Source organism: Podarcis erhardii (genome assembly GCF_964252035.2).
Source record: "Podarcis erhardii genome assembly, chromosome: 8".
Taxonomy (NCBI): Eukaryota; Metazoa; Chordata; class Lepidosauria; order Squamata; family Lacertidae; genus Podarcis; species Podarcis erhardii.
The window spans coordinates 58358869-58378372 of NC_138499.1; the positions used below are offsets into that span (position 1 = coordinate 58358869).

The 19504-nt window shown below is 42.6% G+C and overlaps 1 protein-coding gene across 3 annotated transcripts in view; it reads left to right on the plus strand.

The window, feature by feature from the left end:
* Positions 1 to 19504, plus strand: part of NFATC1 (nuclear factor of activated T cells 1) — a 134981-nt gene that overhangs the window by 16670 nt on the left and 98807 nt on the right. For all 3 annotated transcript variants that reach the window (XM_081873380.1, XM_081873379.1, XM_081873381.1), the window contains exons 2-3: positions 3877 to 4978; positions 14084 to 14243. In XM_081873380.1, the coding sequence (XP_081729506.1) occupies positions 3877 to 4978; positions 14084 to 14243 (1262 nt within the window). The remainder of the gene's footprint in view (positions 1 to 3876; positions 4979 to 14083; positions 14244 to 19504) is intronic.

The window sequence follows — 19504 nt, forward strand, 5'->3', positions numbered from 1 at the left end:
GTAATTTCTATACAGATTCACACACATTCCAGCCAGGCAAAAACTAATGAGGAGGATGCAGAGCTGAGAGGTTGTGGTGAGGGGAGAGTCTGGAGGGAGGGATGGATAGGTTTGGAGGGCCACATTTGGCCCCTGGGTGTGAGGTTCCCCAACCCCTGAGACAGTGTATATTTTGTACGAATCTAATGCAAACACCATTGATGTGAATTGCATGACGAGAGCAGTGTAGCCCTGTTTTATTTGTGCTGCTCCACCCCTCTAAGTCAATGAACATCTTTTGGTCAATATCCAGGTTTCCTAAGGCATCTGGTAAAAGGATTTGTATGGGTGTTGAATATATTAATGATGCGTGGCATGATAAAAATCAACCAAACATATCTCTCTCTGAACTGCTTACAGAGCAGCTGGGTGTTTTGTGTCGTGTGTCAATGTCTCACTTTGAATCATTTATCAAATCCGAATACTAGGGAGATGAGTATATTAGTAAGAAAGAAAAAAGGGAGAGAGAACAAGAGATGCCGCCAGGAGCTCAGAGTCTCTGCTGCACATGCAATGCTAGAGAGGACTGAGTTGTGTTGGGAATACAGCCTGATCATTAACAGCTTTTCTGGATCTCGGGTTTGTAAGTAGGGAAGACTCAGCGCTTGGGGCATTTGTCTCCTGGGAAGGAAGGAAACAAACATTGTATGTGAAGGAAGTGAAGAAGCCTTGACTTGTTTGTTTCAATCAATCAGGAGTACAGGATTCTTTAAAAGCACCTGAAGCTGAAAAAGACATGTTAAAACTGCAGGTAGCTTCAATTCAGAAATATACAGACAGAATAACCTGAACGGTAAATGCACGGTTTTATTTTGTAGTGGGGTCAGAGCTGCTAGTTCCTATGAGTGCAAGGGGATTCTTGTACCACTGAGTCAAGTTAAATTATATATATATATATATTTATATATATATATATATATACACACACACATGCACATACATTTTAAGCCCTCATGGTTGCAGAGGGCTAGGTAGAAAATGTGACTTCAGCAGAATGTCAGAAATGCAAACATGCAAGGTCAAAAAAGTAGCCAGCTAAGGAGTGGCCAGAGGAAATCCATTAGCCTCAAAGGACTCCGCTGCTGCTCAAAGTGATGTCAAGGAGCTCTTCAACAGATTAATACACCTCTCGAAAAGGAGAATAGAAAATCACACATGTTCAAAGGGTGTGTCTATGGCACAGGGCTGCTCCATGTTGAGTCATCTCTGCTTCATCCTGTAATGTTTAGGGATGCTTGTCCATGTTGTAGTGTTAATTTCTTCACCACCAGCAGCAGCCAGGGATGTGGAAAAGCTGCAAGGAAACTCGCAACTTGAACCGGGTTAAGCATATCATGTAGTTCCACTCCGACTGAGTTGCCAGCAGGGCCGGTCTGGTGAAATTTGGTGGCTACAGGAAGCTCAGATGAATGACAACTCTCTAAATATTTCCAAACAACCTATATTTCTGTGTGCTTTTGTAAACTGCAGCTGCTTCTTCATGGTTAACAGGCAGTGCGCGCGCGCGCGCGCACACACACACACACAAGCATAATCTAGTTTGTTTTCGGCATTGGCTTTGAGAAAAAGACTTATAGTGGTACCTCAGGTTAAGAACTTAATTAGTTCTGGAGGTCCATTCTTAACCTGAAACTGTTCTTAACCTGAGGTACCACTTTAGCTAATGGGGCCTCCCACTGCTGCCGCGCAATTTCTGTTTTCATCCTGAAGCAAAGTTCTTAACCTGAGGTACTATTTCTGGGTTAGTGGAGCCTATAACCTGAAATGTCTGTAACCCGAGGTGCCACTGTACTTGTACTGATCTGATGTTGGAGAGTGAATGGAGCCATTTTGCTCCAAGTTGACTTATTGAAGTAAGAAGACCGGGGTGGGGTGTTGCTTGTGCTCTGGCTGATTTGTGTGGAAGCTGTGCTGGTTTGTGTGGAAGAAGAAGCTCTCTCTTTTTTTGCGCAACATGCGTCTGTGTGCCTAGTACAGTTTCATGTGTTTACTGTGCATAACTATGCTGTCTCACACTTTATCTCAAAACATTTGTGATGAATACCAACAGTCTGAGACAAATCGCATATACATTTTAATCGGTATGAGTTGTAGTTGGAAATAAGATTTTAAAAATGGTTTTTCATATAACATTTATCTCCATCTTAGTTTTGTGTGTCCTTTTATTTATCTTCAGGCATTTTGTTCATTCGCTTTTTGCTTGTTGGAGTCAGTGTTAATAACTCCCGCGAAGACTTTTGCCCCCCAAAAACTTTGCTTTGAATCTAGGAAGAGATCATCACTAACAGAATGCAAGTTTGAGGGGAGCTCTCTGTAAATGTCCTTCTGGTGGATCCCCTTATCTGTGGGTGAACTTTGGCAGGCTCACCTGGTAACAGCAGGCAGCTGCAGTGTTGCTTAGCAGCAGAAAGCCACCATTCAAATTTCCCAAAATGCCCTGGTGCAGTACTATGTAAGGGTCTTTGGAGGAAATTAAAATGGTGACTTTGAGACTCAACTGCCCAGTGATGTTACAAAAGAAGTTTTTTTAAAGGTTGACCAGGGTTAAGTGGCATTTGTGGGCTCTAACAGAGCGCTGGGACCTATGCCTGCCGATGCTGAGCCTGGAAATAATATTGAGAGAAATTATTAGGAAGGCTGGAATCTTCATTTCCTCATAGCAATGTTATTAAGCATTGAAACACAGCATTTTCAAATGCACCGTTCTCTGACAGAAGCTACACTGAAATAAAGTCATTGTAGGGAACATTGTATAAAGCATAATGCACATTATGCAAACAACATGTGTGGCCAATCTACAGTCTCCACAATTCACACAGGTAGCAGGCATGTCTGGACAGAAGCACAGGGACCCATGGGGCCCAGGTACGTCATAGAGTCAGTCCTTCCTCTCCCGTGCTGCCCTGTTCTCTGCTCTCAAGCTCAGTAGATTAGAAGCAAAGCCACACCAGAGCACAGACAGATGCATATTTGGGCATCATCACAGTGTCACTGCTTCGTATTTTGCACCACTTTTTCCCAAAAAAAGATTGGCCGCTAAGGCTCCATGCATTCCACATAATGGCAGTGAAGTTTTAGGGCAGCTTTGAATGTGTGTTGGAAGCACTGAGAAAAGATAAAGGAGTGACTGCCATTCTCTCTGTGTGATCCATTGTAACGTTCAGAGCAGCAGCTCAAACTCCTCTGTGAATTAGATGTGGGAGTTCAAGATATGCATCAAACCCTTGCTTATTCTTTCTGCTGGGGAGCTTTGTGAGTCACGGCATTGTTGGTTGCACCAGAAACACACACACACACACAAAAGAAGATGCAGAGATAGCTTGCATTTTGTTTCTTGGTGGCATCCAAATATGCCTTCAGTGTGCAATCAAATGCTCCGATTCTGTGGAATTATTTCTAGAAAGCAAGGGTGGGGAACCTGCTGTGGGACTACAACACCCATCATCCCTAACCATTGGACAGGCTGGCTGGGGCTGATGGGAGTTGGAGTCCAACAACATCTGAAGAGCCCCTGGTCCCCTTCCTCTAGCTCAGGGTTTCCCAAACTCGGGTCCCCAGCTTTTGGACTACAGTTCCCATCCTCTCTGATCACTGGTCCTGCTGGGAAACCCTGCTCTAGGTTATCAATGTAATTCCCACTTCAGAGCAGGAGAACAAAGAGCAAAAGAGCCTGCTCACTGAATAGAAATAGCTAAAGTGGTGTCTGAACCCTGGTGAAGCTCTCCTCCTATCCACTGGATCACGTTTGGGATTCAGTTTGCTAATGAATTTCCTTTGTGTGTGCAACATCTCATGCCATTCTTTTTTGTTTTTTTATCTTTTGTTTTGTTTTTACAGAACATTATAACTATGCATCTTCAAATATAAATTCCAGCTTGCCTCTAAGTGTGGCACATCCTTCATTGTCAGCTCCATGTCATGGCCTTCAGACATCCAATCCAGTCATTTCGATTGTCCCATCAGCTAATCATCCTTCGGGATATGGAGGGCATGCTGAAAGTGGCACCACCGGATATTATCTGTCTCCCAACGTCAGACCTAATGGCGTGCCAGCGCTAGAAAGCCCTAGAATCGAAATAACCTCTTACTTGGGGCTGCATCATAACAACAACCAGTTCTTCCATGATCCGGAAATCGAGGAGCCCGCCCCAAACGCAAAGAGATCTCCTACGACTGCGACGCTGAACCTGCCGAACATAGAGGCCTATCGAGACCCATCTTGCCTGAGTCCAGCAAGCAGCCTGTCTTCCAGAAGCTGCAATTCAGAAGCATCGTCTTATGAATCCAATTACTCTTATCCCTATACTTCGCCTCAGACATCTCCTTGGCAATCCCCGTGTGTGTCGCCCAAGACCACCGACGCTGAGGAAGCGTATCAACGGAGCATGGTGACCTGCACATTACTTAATTCGCCTCGACACTCCCCATCTGCGTCTCCCAGAACGAGCATCACCGAGGAAAACTGGCTGAGCACTCGCAACTCCCGCCCATCTTCTCCCTGCAACAAAAGAAAATACAGCCTGAACGGCAGGCAGACTTCCTACTCGCCACACCCCTCTCCAACACCCTCTCCCCAGACTTCTCCAAGAGTCAGCGTGACCGATGAGACATGGCTAGGAAACACTAACCAGTACACCAGTTCGGCCATCGTCGCAGCCATCAACGCCCTCACCACTGACAGCACAATAGACATGAACGATGGGATTCCTACCAAGTCCAGGAGAACGGCGATCGATCACACCCAGTCCATGACGCTCAAGACCGAACCGAGTGGGGAAGATCATGGGACCATATCGCCGACAGCCGACTTGTCGCCAGAAGAGTTTCCGGGGTTTCAGCACATCAGGAAAGGAAGCTTCTGTGATCAGTACCTTTCAGTGCCTCAACATCCCTATCCATGGGCCAAAACTAAGCCATTGTCCCCATCATCCTACATGAGGTACAAGTTTGTGGGATTTATTTTTTGTGGGGTAAAAAGATATACATATTACTTTTCCTAATGCCCTGTGCCTGCTGACTCCCCGCTCCCCCCTTTTTTTTTGCTATTTCATCTAAAGAGTCAAAGACAAGATTTCTGGTGGCGCCTGTTAGAATCAGGCCTACAACATTGTGCTTCTGTTTTCTTTCGTGGTGTCCCCTGGTTTAATTTCACATTGACCAATAGCAAGGCAGCATCAAGCCACCATCTGTAGGTTATTGGAATTGCTATATGGCTGCTTCTGGGTTCCTGTTGTTTCTCTTTTGTTTTTCCAACCTTGAAAACAGTATAACTTTGTATAAGAGTAATATAACAAAATAGATGTTACAGAATAACATTTATAAAAAAGAAAGCACAGTGGGGAAAAGTTTAAAATGACATGCCCTAACGTTACACACTACTGTATGGCTTTTGACTGGCTTGGCCTAGTTTTTAATGCCCAGTGGCCTGTTTGTATATTTAATGTCCTATTCCTAAGGGCACAGGTTGGCAGTTTGCAGGAGCTTCATGCAACCCCTGATCTCATGATGCTTTCTGTAGCCACCCTTCCATCTTACCAGAGTTTCTTCTTCCCTGTTCATGTCCTCCTTATTTTACATGAATTAGAATCATAGAAGGGTAGGCTTGGAAGGAACTGCAAGGGCCATCTAGTCCAACCCCTTGCAATAAATGAATCTCTTCTAAAAGTGTTTCTCCTATTAATACATAGCTTCAGAATAATTGGTAGGACAGTGGTGTTTTTTAAAAAAAATAATAATCCTGGTTTTATTGCTGGGGTGTGTGTGTGCATATATCTGTATAGCACATCAAAATAAGGTAGTAATTACTTGCTTTCTATACTGTTAGTTAAATTGGTTAGTTGTACTAAAAAATAATAATCCTGTACATTTGAGAGTTGGAGTCCATCAACATGGGGTAGGGGATTGCCCACAGACCCCACCCTCCACCCCTAAAGTTAGCCCCCATGTAATGTGGTGATGGGTGACGGATATGTCTGCACCATGAGGAAGTGTGGAAATGTGTACCAGATACCTACAACGTCTGTTTGGGAATTAAAGTTCTAAACATCATGAATGGAAAACTCACAGGCAGATGTAGATGCATGCTAGCTCCTAAACTGGTTTAGTGTGGGTTGTAGCAGTGATTTCCAGAACTGCCAACTTACTTCTAAAAGAGAACAATGATTTTCAGAGCTCTCCTGCATAAGAAATTATCTGATGCTATCTCCCCAAAAGTTTACATTAGCTGAGAAAAAAATGTGGGTAGGTTAGGGCCCTGCACGTGTGTGTTTAACAATGGGGGGGGGGAAATCAAGTGGTGATTAGACCACCATAATCTTTATCATACAGTAGCTAACAGAGATTTGTTTTCTAAAAAAGAAATAAACATTTTATCACCTGCAGTTAAAATGAACACAGCATTCCCTAGTGTGTTAATGAAAGTAAAATCCAGCATTTTTCCACTGTTTTGTTTTTGTGTTAAAAAAAAATGTTTCCTGGTTTTCAGTCTGTTTCCATGTGATCTCATTAACTCATGCTTCAGGACAGCTGGAAGCTACTGTAAAATTGTGGTTTAAGTTATTTTACCAATCAAATGCCCTGACCAAGCTTCCTTTAACCCATAAATACTTTTCATTATATGTATTATATATTAAATAACCCTGGACAACTGAATGCAGATGTCAATACAATCATGGGAGCACACAATTGAAATTGTTATTTTAAGTGCACCCCCCAAGAAAAACACCTCCCCAGCAATAATTCGTCACGATTGAGCTGGGATTCCCACCCTCTGATACATCTGCTCTGTTTCAAAGTCTAGATTAGGTTCCAGCAAATAATACAGATTCCAAGATCCACCCTGTTGAATGGTTTATTTCCCAAAACTATTGTATTACCTCTGTAATAAAGGGGGGGGATGAATCCTAAAACAAAAGGGTGATTGGAAAATTCCTGAAGTAATAGTTGTTTTTTCACATATCTATGATCATATGGAAGACCACACCTGCCTCTATGTCAACAAGGCCACTCTATCCTAAAAGGAAGTTCTTATTTGGATGTAAGAATTGGTGTGATTATAATTTTACATTTTGTATCCACAATAACCAGGTGAGATCATTTTTATTTCCATGTTATGGTTGGGGATTTGAAACTGTGAGATAGGGAATTGCTGAGAGCCATCCACTGTGCACATGGCTGGTTAGTTTCACAATTCCTCAACCCCTTTTTGCAAACACTTTGGGGTTTGGAGTGGCATGGGGAGAGGCTAGCCTTTTGCAGGAAAGTGGCTTCAATATTACAACCTTAGATTTCACTGGGGAGAATGCTTGCCATGCCAACCTGTCCAAGAACTGTGGAGATCACTGGAGATCATAATAATTGGTGGATCCTTATTGCATGCTTGGCACTGAGATTCTGATTCTGGATTAATCCCAAACATCTGGGTGCTGCTCCTGCACAAAGCCCACATTCAGAGCCTTGTGTGTGGATGTATTTGTGTGCATTTTAAGGTTCTGTTCTGTTTGCAGCCAGGTAGCCTTTAATCTTGCGTGCCAAGATTTAGCATGTAGAAAATGTTTACAGCAGAACCAGCAGTTCATAAGGGAAGTATTGATACAAGCAGATTAATAGCCATGTGAATCACGTTGCTTCCAGCAAAATGGAATAACTTATCTAAACTTCTCCATCTATGATGGAAAATGCTCTTGAGGCAAATGATTACAGCCTAGTGAGGCAGAAAGAAGGGAAGCTGAAATATTTCAATAATCCTCCTTAGCTTTTGTTTAAGTGTCTTTGACAGGGAATTGTCTAGCGATGTAATAGAAATGGCATTCTCTGGTTTTGAACGTCGTATGGTTTCTAGTTAAAGACACAGCATCTAGGTATAGGTACAATCCTGACACAATCTTGCTTTTGAGAAAGGATCACTATGAATTACCAAGGTGCTGATAGAGCTCTATGTGCTGATAACGCTTGGGAGTGATCGTATTGATAGCTTGGGTCAGTCCCTCATTCCCTGTGGAGACCAGAGCCTCAATAAGACTGCTGGCTAAACCTACAGGAAAAACTCCTGGTTACCTAAGAAAGAAATAGGGACGCGGGTGGCCACAGAGCCTAGGACTTGCCGATCAGAAGGTCGGCAGTTCGAATCCCTGTGACAGGGTGAGCTGTCCCTGTTGCCCTGTGACAACTTAGCAGTTTGAAAGCACGTCAAAGTGCAAGTAGATCAATAGGTACCACTCCAGCGGGAAGGTAAATGGCGTTTCCGTGCGCTGCTCTGGTTTGCCAGAAGCGGCTTAGTCATGCTGGTCACATGACCCAGAAGCTGTACGCCGGCTCCCTCGGTCAATAAAGCAAGATGAGCGCCGCAACCCCAGAGTCAGCCACGACTGGACCTAATGGTCAGGGCTCCATTTACCTTTACCTTTTACCTAAGAAAACCACCCAGGTTCATCCGTATGGGGGGGGGGCAGTCCTATTACACTCAGCCTTTGTTCTTGTAGAGGTTGCAGACAGCTGTGGGTAAATCCAGGTAATGAATGATCTGTCCATGACAATAGAATCAAATATGGCTTTCCTGCTCACAGATTATTTTAACCTAGTCCCCTACTGAAAACTCAATCAGAAGGCTGCCTTGCCCAGATATGCACAGGTCTCTGAATACCACCAAGGCCATGAAATCCTTAGTCATTCCTGATAAGGCAGACCACTTTGGCTTGAATGTTGAAGATGCCCAAGGCTAATGGTCTTTGCAGACGTCAACAGAACCCTTGAAACCACCTCAGTTAGCTCAGACAAGGAGATGTTTGGTGCACCAGCAGAATTTTTATCAGGCCACCAATGCACTCGAAGCTGGTTGAGGGTTCAGCTGAGTTCATGGCTAGGGAGATGGAAGCCTAAAGATCAAAGCCTCCCTTCACAATAAGCTTAGTGTTGTGCAGAGAATTCTGGTGTACGTATTTGGGAGACGTTTGCCTTCATTCAACCAGGTTGTGTGCAACATAAGCCAGGTATTAATACATACTTCCCTCTTGGTATTGCACCACAAGATTAGATAATCAAATGTATCGGTATCTAGCATCAGTATGTACCAGCATGTACCATGCCAAAAGGAACCTCCCCACTGTGAATTTTGCAAAAGTCTTCTGATACGTTACAGCTCTTGCTTTTGTAAGTACAAAAGATGTTAATAAGTATCTCAAAGTGGTTTACATAAAGCATTGGCTTTAAAAGAGGATTACACAAATTCATGGTGGCTAAGGTTATCAAAGGCTACTCACTGTGATGTCTATGTGCTTCATCCACTGTCAGAGGTAGCATACCAGTTGCTGAAACCATTAGTGAGCAGGTTGCACCTTGGGGAAAGCCTCCCTAAACAAAAATGTCTTCAGTGGGTACCTAACTAGAAGCCTGTCTGATTTCGGCCGGTAATTGATCCCAGAGAGCTGGAGCTACAACACTAAAATCCAGGTTTCCACCCCACAGGTTAAGTTCACTTTGGGGCCATATGGCACTCTCAGCATTGCCCCATCTGAGGAGTGCAGTTGCCAGACAGGGATATAGAGGACAAGGTGGCCTCTTAGGTATCCTAGCCTCAAGTTTGTAGTAGGGCTTTGAATGCTAAAAGCAGGACCTTGAAGTGCACTTAGTAGCATATTGCAGCTCTTTCAACAGAGGTATTATATGGCATTGACAGCCAGCAATCTAGCTGCTGCACTAGGTTAAGCCCAAGGAAATCCCCACAGGAACTAGAGACAGGGCCTTTTGGGTGGTGACTCTGTATTTATGGAACCCCTTCCCAAGGGAGATACATGCAACTGCATCAGTAGCAGTTAGTAAATGGACCTTAAAGGTATGCCTATTTCAGCTAGCTTTTAACTAAAAATGTGCTGTGAGTTGGATTTTTTTTTTTTTTTGCATCATGTTAAACTTTCTTAAAGTATTTAATATTTAAAAATGCAGTGTATTGCATTTTCTCCTTTAATTGTTTGTGATAGCCACTTGAGTAGGGCTTTGCCCTGAATGGTGGCATCTAAATAGCACTGATCAACAGAGCTGTCTGAGTCTACAGGGTCCAATATATGCACCCTCTGCCAAGAAGGCTTTGGCAGGGTGAACAACACCCATGCGCCTGAAATAACCACAGCTGTGGGCATTTTACTGCTTGACACAGCATCTGTGGGATCATTAGTAGCTTTCATATTTCCACATGTTATGTGTAGGCTACCTAGTTAAAGTTTATTATTTTGCTGCTATTATGTTATTGATCCTTTTGGCTCACATATTGTGTCTGTTTGCTGTTTTTTTGGGGGAAAGGTAATATATTGTTTGTGCCCACCACAGTTTACATAATAAGAAAAAGTGGAATAGGTTTGCTTTAAAATGATTGCAGCGAAGTAATATGATAGTGTGCCCTGTATACAACATGTTTGTAATGTAACCTGCATCTTTTCACAATAAGTGTTAGCTTGTGTACTGCCTTGCCAATTGACAAAATGAAAATCCAAATATTCAGCCCTCTCCCCATCATGGCTCCTGATATTGTTTATATCATAAGACATTTCATAAATTTGATTTTGGAATTCTCCTAGAAATAGGGTGTTTTTTAAAATCCTCCTTCAGCACCACTGTGAATTATTAAAGTACCATATGTAAAATTCAGCATTAGGGTCCCTAAGTATGATCACTCTTTCTCCTAACTTTTTAAAATTTGTTTGAAAACAGGGATTTGTTGGAAACTTAACTTCCAGTTTCCTTCCACTGTGAACTATTTCAGTCCCTTTCTGCAAAAGGAGACAAAGGTGTTTTAAAGAAAAAGATCTGGCTGGATAATGATATTTCATGTGATCACCACATATAAGATGTCACTAGGCATCACCTGTGCAGTTTGACATTCTGTTTGTTACTCTTGTTAAACCAATCAACTGCTGTTGTGAATCGTTGCCAGTTCTGTTAAATGATCTGACTCCTCTATCCTTGATTGCTCCTCGATGCATACAAATTAAGCAGTGAAGGCTTTTCAAAGCACGATAGGATTCATTTCACTCACTCAATTTGGGTGTGGCGAGTGGCTGTGAAAGACAAGAAGAAACACCAGGAAAATTGTGACAACTTTATTTGATGTACTGGCTCCACCCACTCTGTCTTGCTCCAAGCATTTGTGTGGCTGCAGTCACTTTCACAGCCTAGCTAGTCCTGGAAGAGTATTGAATTTTCCTACTAGAATAACAGTAGGTGAGTTTGCCAGTTGATGATCAGGCTAGCTCCAAAGAAGACTTTGGGATTTTGCTGATTAGGGGCCAATCCACACATGAACATGGCAGGAAACCCAGATTTGTCATTGAGGGTATAAGTCAACAGTCAGCTAAACCTGGCACATGGGTTTCGAAACACGTTTGTCTCATTCATATACTACATTAATTTTAGATTTTAGATCTACACAGAACAGCTGATGCTTATGGAATAGTACAGTTTACAGCTCTTGTCTTCACTGAGTATCTGCCCATATATTCTTCAGGATATTTTCCTGTGTGTGATGAAGTTAGGCTCTCCTGGTCCCCTCCCCCATGAAAGAACTTCTACAATCTAAATATATATTTGATATCTCTTCCTTTTAAGTAAGTTGTGCTGCAGGAAATTAAGTGCACAATACAGATAACCTAGAATAGGAAATTGCATTGCCAAGCCACAACCCATGAAACTGTTTAAAGCATCATGCCACTTCCTCTGTCAGGAAAACTGCATTTAATTTTCAATTTATTATTATTACTTTTGTTGGTCGGCCCTTGCAGTGGGATTTTAATTATGGTGTGCCTAACTACATGGCTGCCTTATAACAGAAACAGCAACAGCAACAGCAACTGCATTCAGTCAGTGTTTCAGGTGCTCCTCTAAGATCTTAAGCAGAGAAAATAAAGTTTTGTTTGTGTGTTTTTTTAATTCAGCCAGCTTCACCTTGCTTTTTTCTCCATCTCCCTTTAAAAGTTTAGAGGATCCAAACTTTGTGATGATTGATGGATTAGAGCTTTTAAGGATGAAACACCCTGAAAATGTCACAATCGGATAGATATTCGGGGGAAAGAGAGAGAGAAATCCATCGTATATGAACTGGCTTAAAGATGGAAGCATCTGTTTCATAACATGAAGTGATCTGCAACATGAGTTATGCAGCTGCTCTATATTATATAAATTATTCTTGCAGTCAAGCGGGAGCTCCAGATAATTATCCAGGAACATTTAAATGCTAGCATACATAGATGTACACAGAACAGGATGAGCCTCAAGAACTTGCCAATTGTGCTTGAGTGAAAACTTTACTCCAGTCACCTCAGGCTTCTCAAGACAGTGTGGCATGGTAACACTGTAATCATAGCAGCTTTGACTTAAAATGATGGAGAGGTGTCTGCCTCTTATAGTTGTAGGTAATATTTTGGGTCCTATTCACACCCAACCATTGAGTCTATAATGGGGGATAAGTCATTCACTCAGATTTGAGTTTCAGTGGTCTGTGGCACGGAGAGCAGGACTTTATGGCAGAACTGGATGGAAGCAGGAGGAGCCATGGGCCTGGCTGTAACCTAGTTAAGTTGGCTTTGATCTTAAGACTTCGTAAGTGGCTTGGGACTGGAAGGACTGGAAGGACTGTTGACTCTCACATGAAACTGCCTTGTGCAGCTCTTCCTCAGAGGCCCTGGTCAAAGTATCCTCACCTTCTGAAAGGAGGGGGTAGGCATGAGACACAGGGCCTTTTCATAAAATCACAGAGTTGGAAGGGACCATGAGGGTCATCTAGTCCAATGCAGGAATCTTTTTTTGCCCAACGTGGGGCTCAAACCCACAAGCTTGAGATCAAGAGTCTCCTTCTCTACTGGCTGAGCTATCAGTTGTGTCACCTTGATTGTGCACTGCTTCTTCCCCAGTTCATTTTCTCAGTGTCCTACCTGGTGGCTTTTAGACTCATGCATGCTTTTAATGGCAATTAGGACCTTTTAACTTTCATTGCTACTTTTGAATGCACATTTAGGCTATTGCTGGATCTTTTCTGTTTCTGTTTTGGAAACTTAAGCTGCAAGGCAGGATAGAAATAATTCCAACCGATAAATTGTCAGGTATGTATTTGTACCTGCCGCTCCTGCAAGGTCACATTGCCTAGTCCCCAACTCAACAGTCATGTGAGGCAACATACATATAGAAGAGAGGGCCACTCTGATATTTTGGACTTGACTTGTAGCATCCTTGTCAAAAAGATTGGCTACCAATGACCTATATTACCTGCATAAACTGTAAATGGTTGCACTTATGTGACAACTCAGGGCTCATTTTTCACCTTGGGTAGATGCGGAGATGTGTTGCCCTCTCGATGTTGTTGAGAGAGAGGAGGGGGAATCTCTGACAGACAGGTGCAACATCACCTGAGAGATCCTGTTCTGGCATCTGCCCTGCCTGTCCTAGAGGTGAACTCTCCACAATGGCAGTACAGGAAGGCACGGACTCATTGCTGGCTGAAGTCAGTCACCATATGGTTTGCCTGTGCTGAAGAAAGCAAAGATACACCCTTAGTGCAGAGGGGACATTGCTGAGCCAATCTGTGGCTGAAGCCAACTAAATCATTTTGGTTGCTGCTGAAACAGGATCAAAAACAAAGTAGGTTGAATGTAAATTGGACAAACTGAGGTTCTGATACTCGACCTCACTCAGAGTCTAACTCAGAATAGATTCCACCCCCCACCCTCCATGCACACATCTTACTTATCTGCATTTGTCCATTTTGATTAATGGGCTGATGCATTAAGTGTTGTTGTTTTTTAACAAAGCTTAAAATGTTTTCCGTTTTTGTTTAAGCATCTGATTGCATATCAAATCTGTGCCATACATAAATCTTCATAAAATAACCATTACCTATTAAATTACTTATGTCATACCATTATCTCCATTGATGAAATTTTAAGTGTAAGATGGTGAAGGATGAACTGCTAAACGTGGCCTCTAAAGTAATAGTGCCAGATTCTTGCGGTTTATGATAGTGGACTGGATGTTAATATTTAATCGTGGTTGCTTTCCATTACAGCCCATCCTTGCCTGCTCTGGATTGGCAGCTGCCGTCTCACTCAGGACCTTATGAACTTCGGATTGAAGTGCAGCCGAAGTCCCACCACCGAGCCCATTACGAGACCGAAGGGAGTCGAGGGGCTGTCAAGGCGTCTGCGGGGGGACACCCAGTGGTGCAGGTAATAGCCTTTCTCATGCTCGCTAAGATGGCTTGTTTGTTTGGGCAAGGACCCCTGTGCATATTTCTTGCAAATTCAAACAAGCTTTGATGACCTTGGTTGGCATGCTACTTCCATAAGTTAAGTCTTGGCCTCCGTTGAACCATATAAACTGTCCCCATATAAACCGTCCTGGATTCTGTGTTCATCCTCTGAGGCCTTTCTTTGTGTGCCCCCTCCACGTGAGGTTCGGAGGGTGACAACACGAGAAAGGGCCTTCTCTGTAGTGGCTCCCCGCTTGCGGAATGCTCTCCTCAGAGAGATTCGCCTGGTGCCTTCATTATATATTTTTAGGCACTAGGTGAGAATGTTCTTCTTCAACCAGGCCTTGGGCTGATTAATATTCTACAGGCTTTTAAATATGTCTGTAGGAAGAGGAGAAGTTATTGTTTTGCTGTTTTGTTCCAATTATTGTTTTTATTCTGTGTACCGCCCTGAGATCTTATGATGAAGGGCGGTATATCAAACAAACAAACAAACAAACATTACATGTTATATACTCTTTTGCACTGGGCATAAGCCTTCATTGGTTCAACAACAACAGGCCTCCAAAGACTGAATGTGTGCCCTACAGTGTGCTTCATACAGAACCACAATAATGTGGTTACTGTCAGAATGCTTCTGTTTGCTGACAGTTATGTAGCGCTTGACATACCACTCAGGCTGCAATTCTATGCAGTGTGAGGTGTGTTTAAAACCATTGCTTTTAGGGGCCTTAGATGAGCTCAACTCCTACAATCAGACTAAGCTTGTGCATGGGCTCTGGTAGCCTGAAATAAGGTGCACAACTGGTGCAGGGACAAGCTGGTTGGCATGGTCATCCTTGTGCATTACAGCAGCATGAATAAACATTTTCAGCAGCAGCCATATATCACTGTTGAATATGTACTCAGGAGATGTGCATAAGAAGATACAATGATAGGTGAGTGATGACAACTGCGCTATGAATACCCAGAGCAAGTTTACTTCCCAGTCTCCTTAATACTGCACATTTTCAGAATATGCAACAATATATTCCACAGTATTGGCTCCACACTCCTATGTCCAAAGATAATTGCTCAAAGTCTCTCTGTAATGCAGGATGTTTCTGGCTTGTTGATGTTGTTACATCTCCCATATTGAAACTGATGCATGCACAAGACTGTAACAAGACTTCTTGAGAGAAAAGCAGGAAGGAGTTTTCTTTTGCTATAATTACAAAGTCTGTTGGCTTTTCCTTCATAAATGTTTTCCGAGCATGCTACATTTTGTTTCAGATGGAAACAAGCGTTTTCCCAGTCTGAATAATTCAAAATTGGAAAGCAAGCACTCTTTGTCTACTTTTTTCCTTCTCCCACACCTGTTAGTCCCCTGAAATCTACAGGTTGAACAATGTACCGTCAAATCTTCTGTAGTTGATTTATGGTTCTATCGGTAATAAAGGGGCAACATCATGATTTCCTTGCTTACATAAGAAATCTTACTGAAGTCTATGGCAAGATACCGTTTGTATACCACGAGAGCCTCCCAATTGGGATGTCTTAGTATTGTTGATGCTTACTAGGAGAGGGTCTGCAGCGTTTCAGACAGGAGTCTTTATTGAAACCTACCTGGATATTCTAGGATTGAACCTGAGACATTCTGCACGGAAAGCAGAACAGACAAGGCAGTGTATACCTGTGTAAAAAATAGGGTTGGCTAATGCTTGGGTGTTTATGGAAGCTCATGAAATACTTGCTTTGATGGGGCCTAAAATTCCTCTCATGTGGCCTGCATTTATTTAAAAGCTTTTAGGGGGTGGAAGAATCTTTCTTGAAATTTGCTCTCTGCTCATTCTTTGAAAAAATAAAACAATAGTGTAAGTTTGGGGTGGTTTTCAGCTGGGAATAATTTTAAGTCTTGAATTCCAGAGAGATAGCTAAAGATTTTACTACCACCGTTTAGCTTCTTTAGCACATCTCACTGTGGAAATTTCACCACGCCTATCTCATTATTTGTGTATTTAAAGCAAAAACAACAAGTGATGTTTAAGATTAAAATTTGTAGCGATACATTTGTTTGTATGCACCCTGCTAGCAGCCCAGTGCAAGGAAATGTAGATGGGAGGCATCAATTCACAGTGGCCAGTTTGACCTTTAAAATTTCCACCCGGGTGATTGGGGGGGGGGGATGGAACACAGTGCCCACATTTAATTGGGCTAAATGTGTCCTGGCACTCCCCTGCAATCTCTTTCTACAGTGTGTGGAAATAAAACGAAGTCTGCTGCGTGTCTCTGCATAGGCAGGGTTGAAGAAAAGGAAAAGGGAAGTAGTAAAAAAAAAAAAAAAAAGTTGGAAGGAAAAGAGGAAAGCAAACCTCAGATCCATGGGTGTAATGAATATGAATCTAGTTTTCAGTCCCTGGAATAAGTGGAGCTGGTTTTTCTTTGTTCTCCTTCTCCATGGGAAAAAGAAACCAGGATTCTGGGTGGAGCAGGGGGTTCCCTAAGTATTTTTGTTTTATTCCTAGCATCCTTTCCCCCTCCCCACAGTCTCCATTGATTATCTATCTATATCTATATCTCTATATCTCTATATCTCTATATCTCTATATCTCTATATCTATATCTATATCTATATCTATATCTATATCTATATCTATATCTATATCTATATCTATATCTATATCTATATCTATCTAATCTATATCTATATCTATATCTATCTATCTATTTGAAGGGATGCCAACATTCAGGCATCCTGGCTCATGCCAGCCCAACATCTCCTGAGGGAAGGGGTCAGTCTATAGAAAGTCCAAGAGCTGGAAATCAGGAGGACGGACAGCAAAACATGGCAGGAACCTGAGCAGACAGCTAGAGCCTCGCACACCAGTGTTTGCTTACTTCTTAATTTAATTTATATCCCACTTTAATTCCCCAAGACAAACTCAAAGCAGCGTATAAAATATTATCATAATAATAGCCCCATTCAAGTCTGGTATCAGGATCAGAGACAACATGGTGCCAGGGTTATTGAGTTGGCATTTCCTCCCCTCTTCTTCTTTTGCTGAGAATTGCTGGTTCCCATGGATGTCCTCCGATGACTCTGTTCCTGGAAGGACCTTGCTGTATCGGCCATAGGGCTCGCTGAGGAGGTAGACAGAGCAAAGAGGCTCTGGGCACAGTGTTAGCAGTGGTGTGAGCCCATCTTCGCCTGGGCTTTGAGGAGAAGGGACTGTGATGTCCTGCCATGGAAGTCAGGCTGGGTCAACGCCACTTGAGGCATGAGCCCTCACACTGGGTCAGTGGTGGTTTCTCTGTATTCTTTTGAAGAGAGTGTGTAAGTAAAGCTGGAAGTGTATTCTGTCTGCCTGCTGTTAATTTCCTCATGAGCACAACTATTAAATGTACAGGAGCCATCCCCTGCAGCAGTCTCTATCTGATGCACAATTTCATTTATCACATTTAGTTTCTGTGTTGGTTCAACATATTCTGAGCTGCATATTATTAGGCTCTCTACTCCTTTCTCGTCTCACTACAATTACCAGTGCAAACCAGCACTCGCATGTGTATGTTGTCATTGCAGTTGGCACAGCTGGGTGGTCTGTTACAACATAGATATGGCATTGGCTGGATGAACGTTAAATCTAGTTCTGCTGAGCTTCATTCCTCATTTTCCTCATTCAATTCCTTCTTTAGCCTTCTCTCCCCCCCCCCCAGCACTATTCAACCAAGTGAGATAATTAGTGATAAGGGAGATGTCACCTGTTTTCAGGGAGGGACCTCAGCCTCACACACTCAACTGTTTTGTGGCTTATTATTTTTGCCACCTTCAGAATGAATATGCATAAAGTCACCTGAGCACTTAATCTCACTTCCCACACTCCTACACATTTGCTGAATACTTGTTTAGCTACCATGGCAGCCCTGAGTTATCCCGAGGATTTCTAAATGCTTGGAGAGTGAGATGAGCTTGACACACCTAGAAAGAGCTAAAAATGTTCTGAGAACACTGGCTAATCAAAGGTGCTGGTTAATTGGCCACCGTGAGGTAATGCTTGGCAAAGGGTTTCATGCCCCGTCTCATAAAACTGTGTTGCTAATCATAATGACTCTTCTATATTCAGTACTTTGGAAAGGGAGAAAAAGAGTCTTCTGTTCTGGGAATTGAAGAATCTGGATTTCAAATCCTGCCCTCCCACTAACATCCTGTGTGGCCCTAGGCAACTGATTTGATTTCTCTGATACTGAGCACATACAACATATTTTCACTCTCAAGTGCTATGGGGTATTTCAGCACTAGAGGCCTTGTACACAGGAAACAGAAGAGGAAGTAAAGGGTAATCGAGGGTTAGAGCTGACAAACCCCTCCATTCGGCAGCAAGTGGATATAGAATCATCACCACCATCATCATAAATAATATTTTTTTATTTATACCCTGCCCATCTGGCTGGGTTTCCCCAGCCATTCTGGGCAGCTCCCAATCAAATATTAAAAACACAATAGAGCATTAAACTGTAAAGTTTTGGATTTGCCTGCCACTTCACCTTTTATCTCTCAGCGTTTCACAGTCCTTTGTCCATATGACTTGTTGGTCGGCCTGTCCAGAGAAACATAGAAAAGCCCCATGGCTTTGTTCATATCCAGGTTCATTCCAAAGACATTAACCACAGTTTCCCACTTGGGACAAAATGGGAAACCATGGTTAGTGGAAGTCTTCCCAAGTTGTTTGCTCAGTTGTATGAAGGGAGGAGTGGTGCGGCTGCTTATGTGACCCAAAGACTGGTTCATATTTTAGTTTCTGGAGCCTAGATTATGGTTGTCTGATGGGGCTGCTATGCCACAGCTTGTGGAAAAGGAACCCCATAGTTCCTTTTGCTACTTTCTAAGGGCTTTGTTGTTGCTTTTTATACTAATTTGCTGATAGTGGGGAAAGCAGCTGTTTAGACATGCGCTCACTTTCAGTTATGTCCATTCAATTTCTTGGTTGTGCCTGTAGTGCTTTGCGATGCATGGACATCACCACAAGATACTTAATAATAAAGATAAGATATCTTAATTTTAACTCCGGAGTGTGGTTTGTTTTTCCAGTGAGTAAAGGAGAGATAACATGTTTTGGAAGTCTATATACTGAAGAAGTTTTAAAGCATTTACAAACACTGATAAAAGCATATACGGTGTAATAGAACATTCCATAAAACTGACAATGCCAGTGTTTCATCCAGTTTTTGAGTTCAAAACCTATCCCCTGTGATGGCGTCACT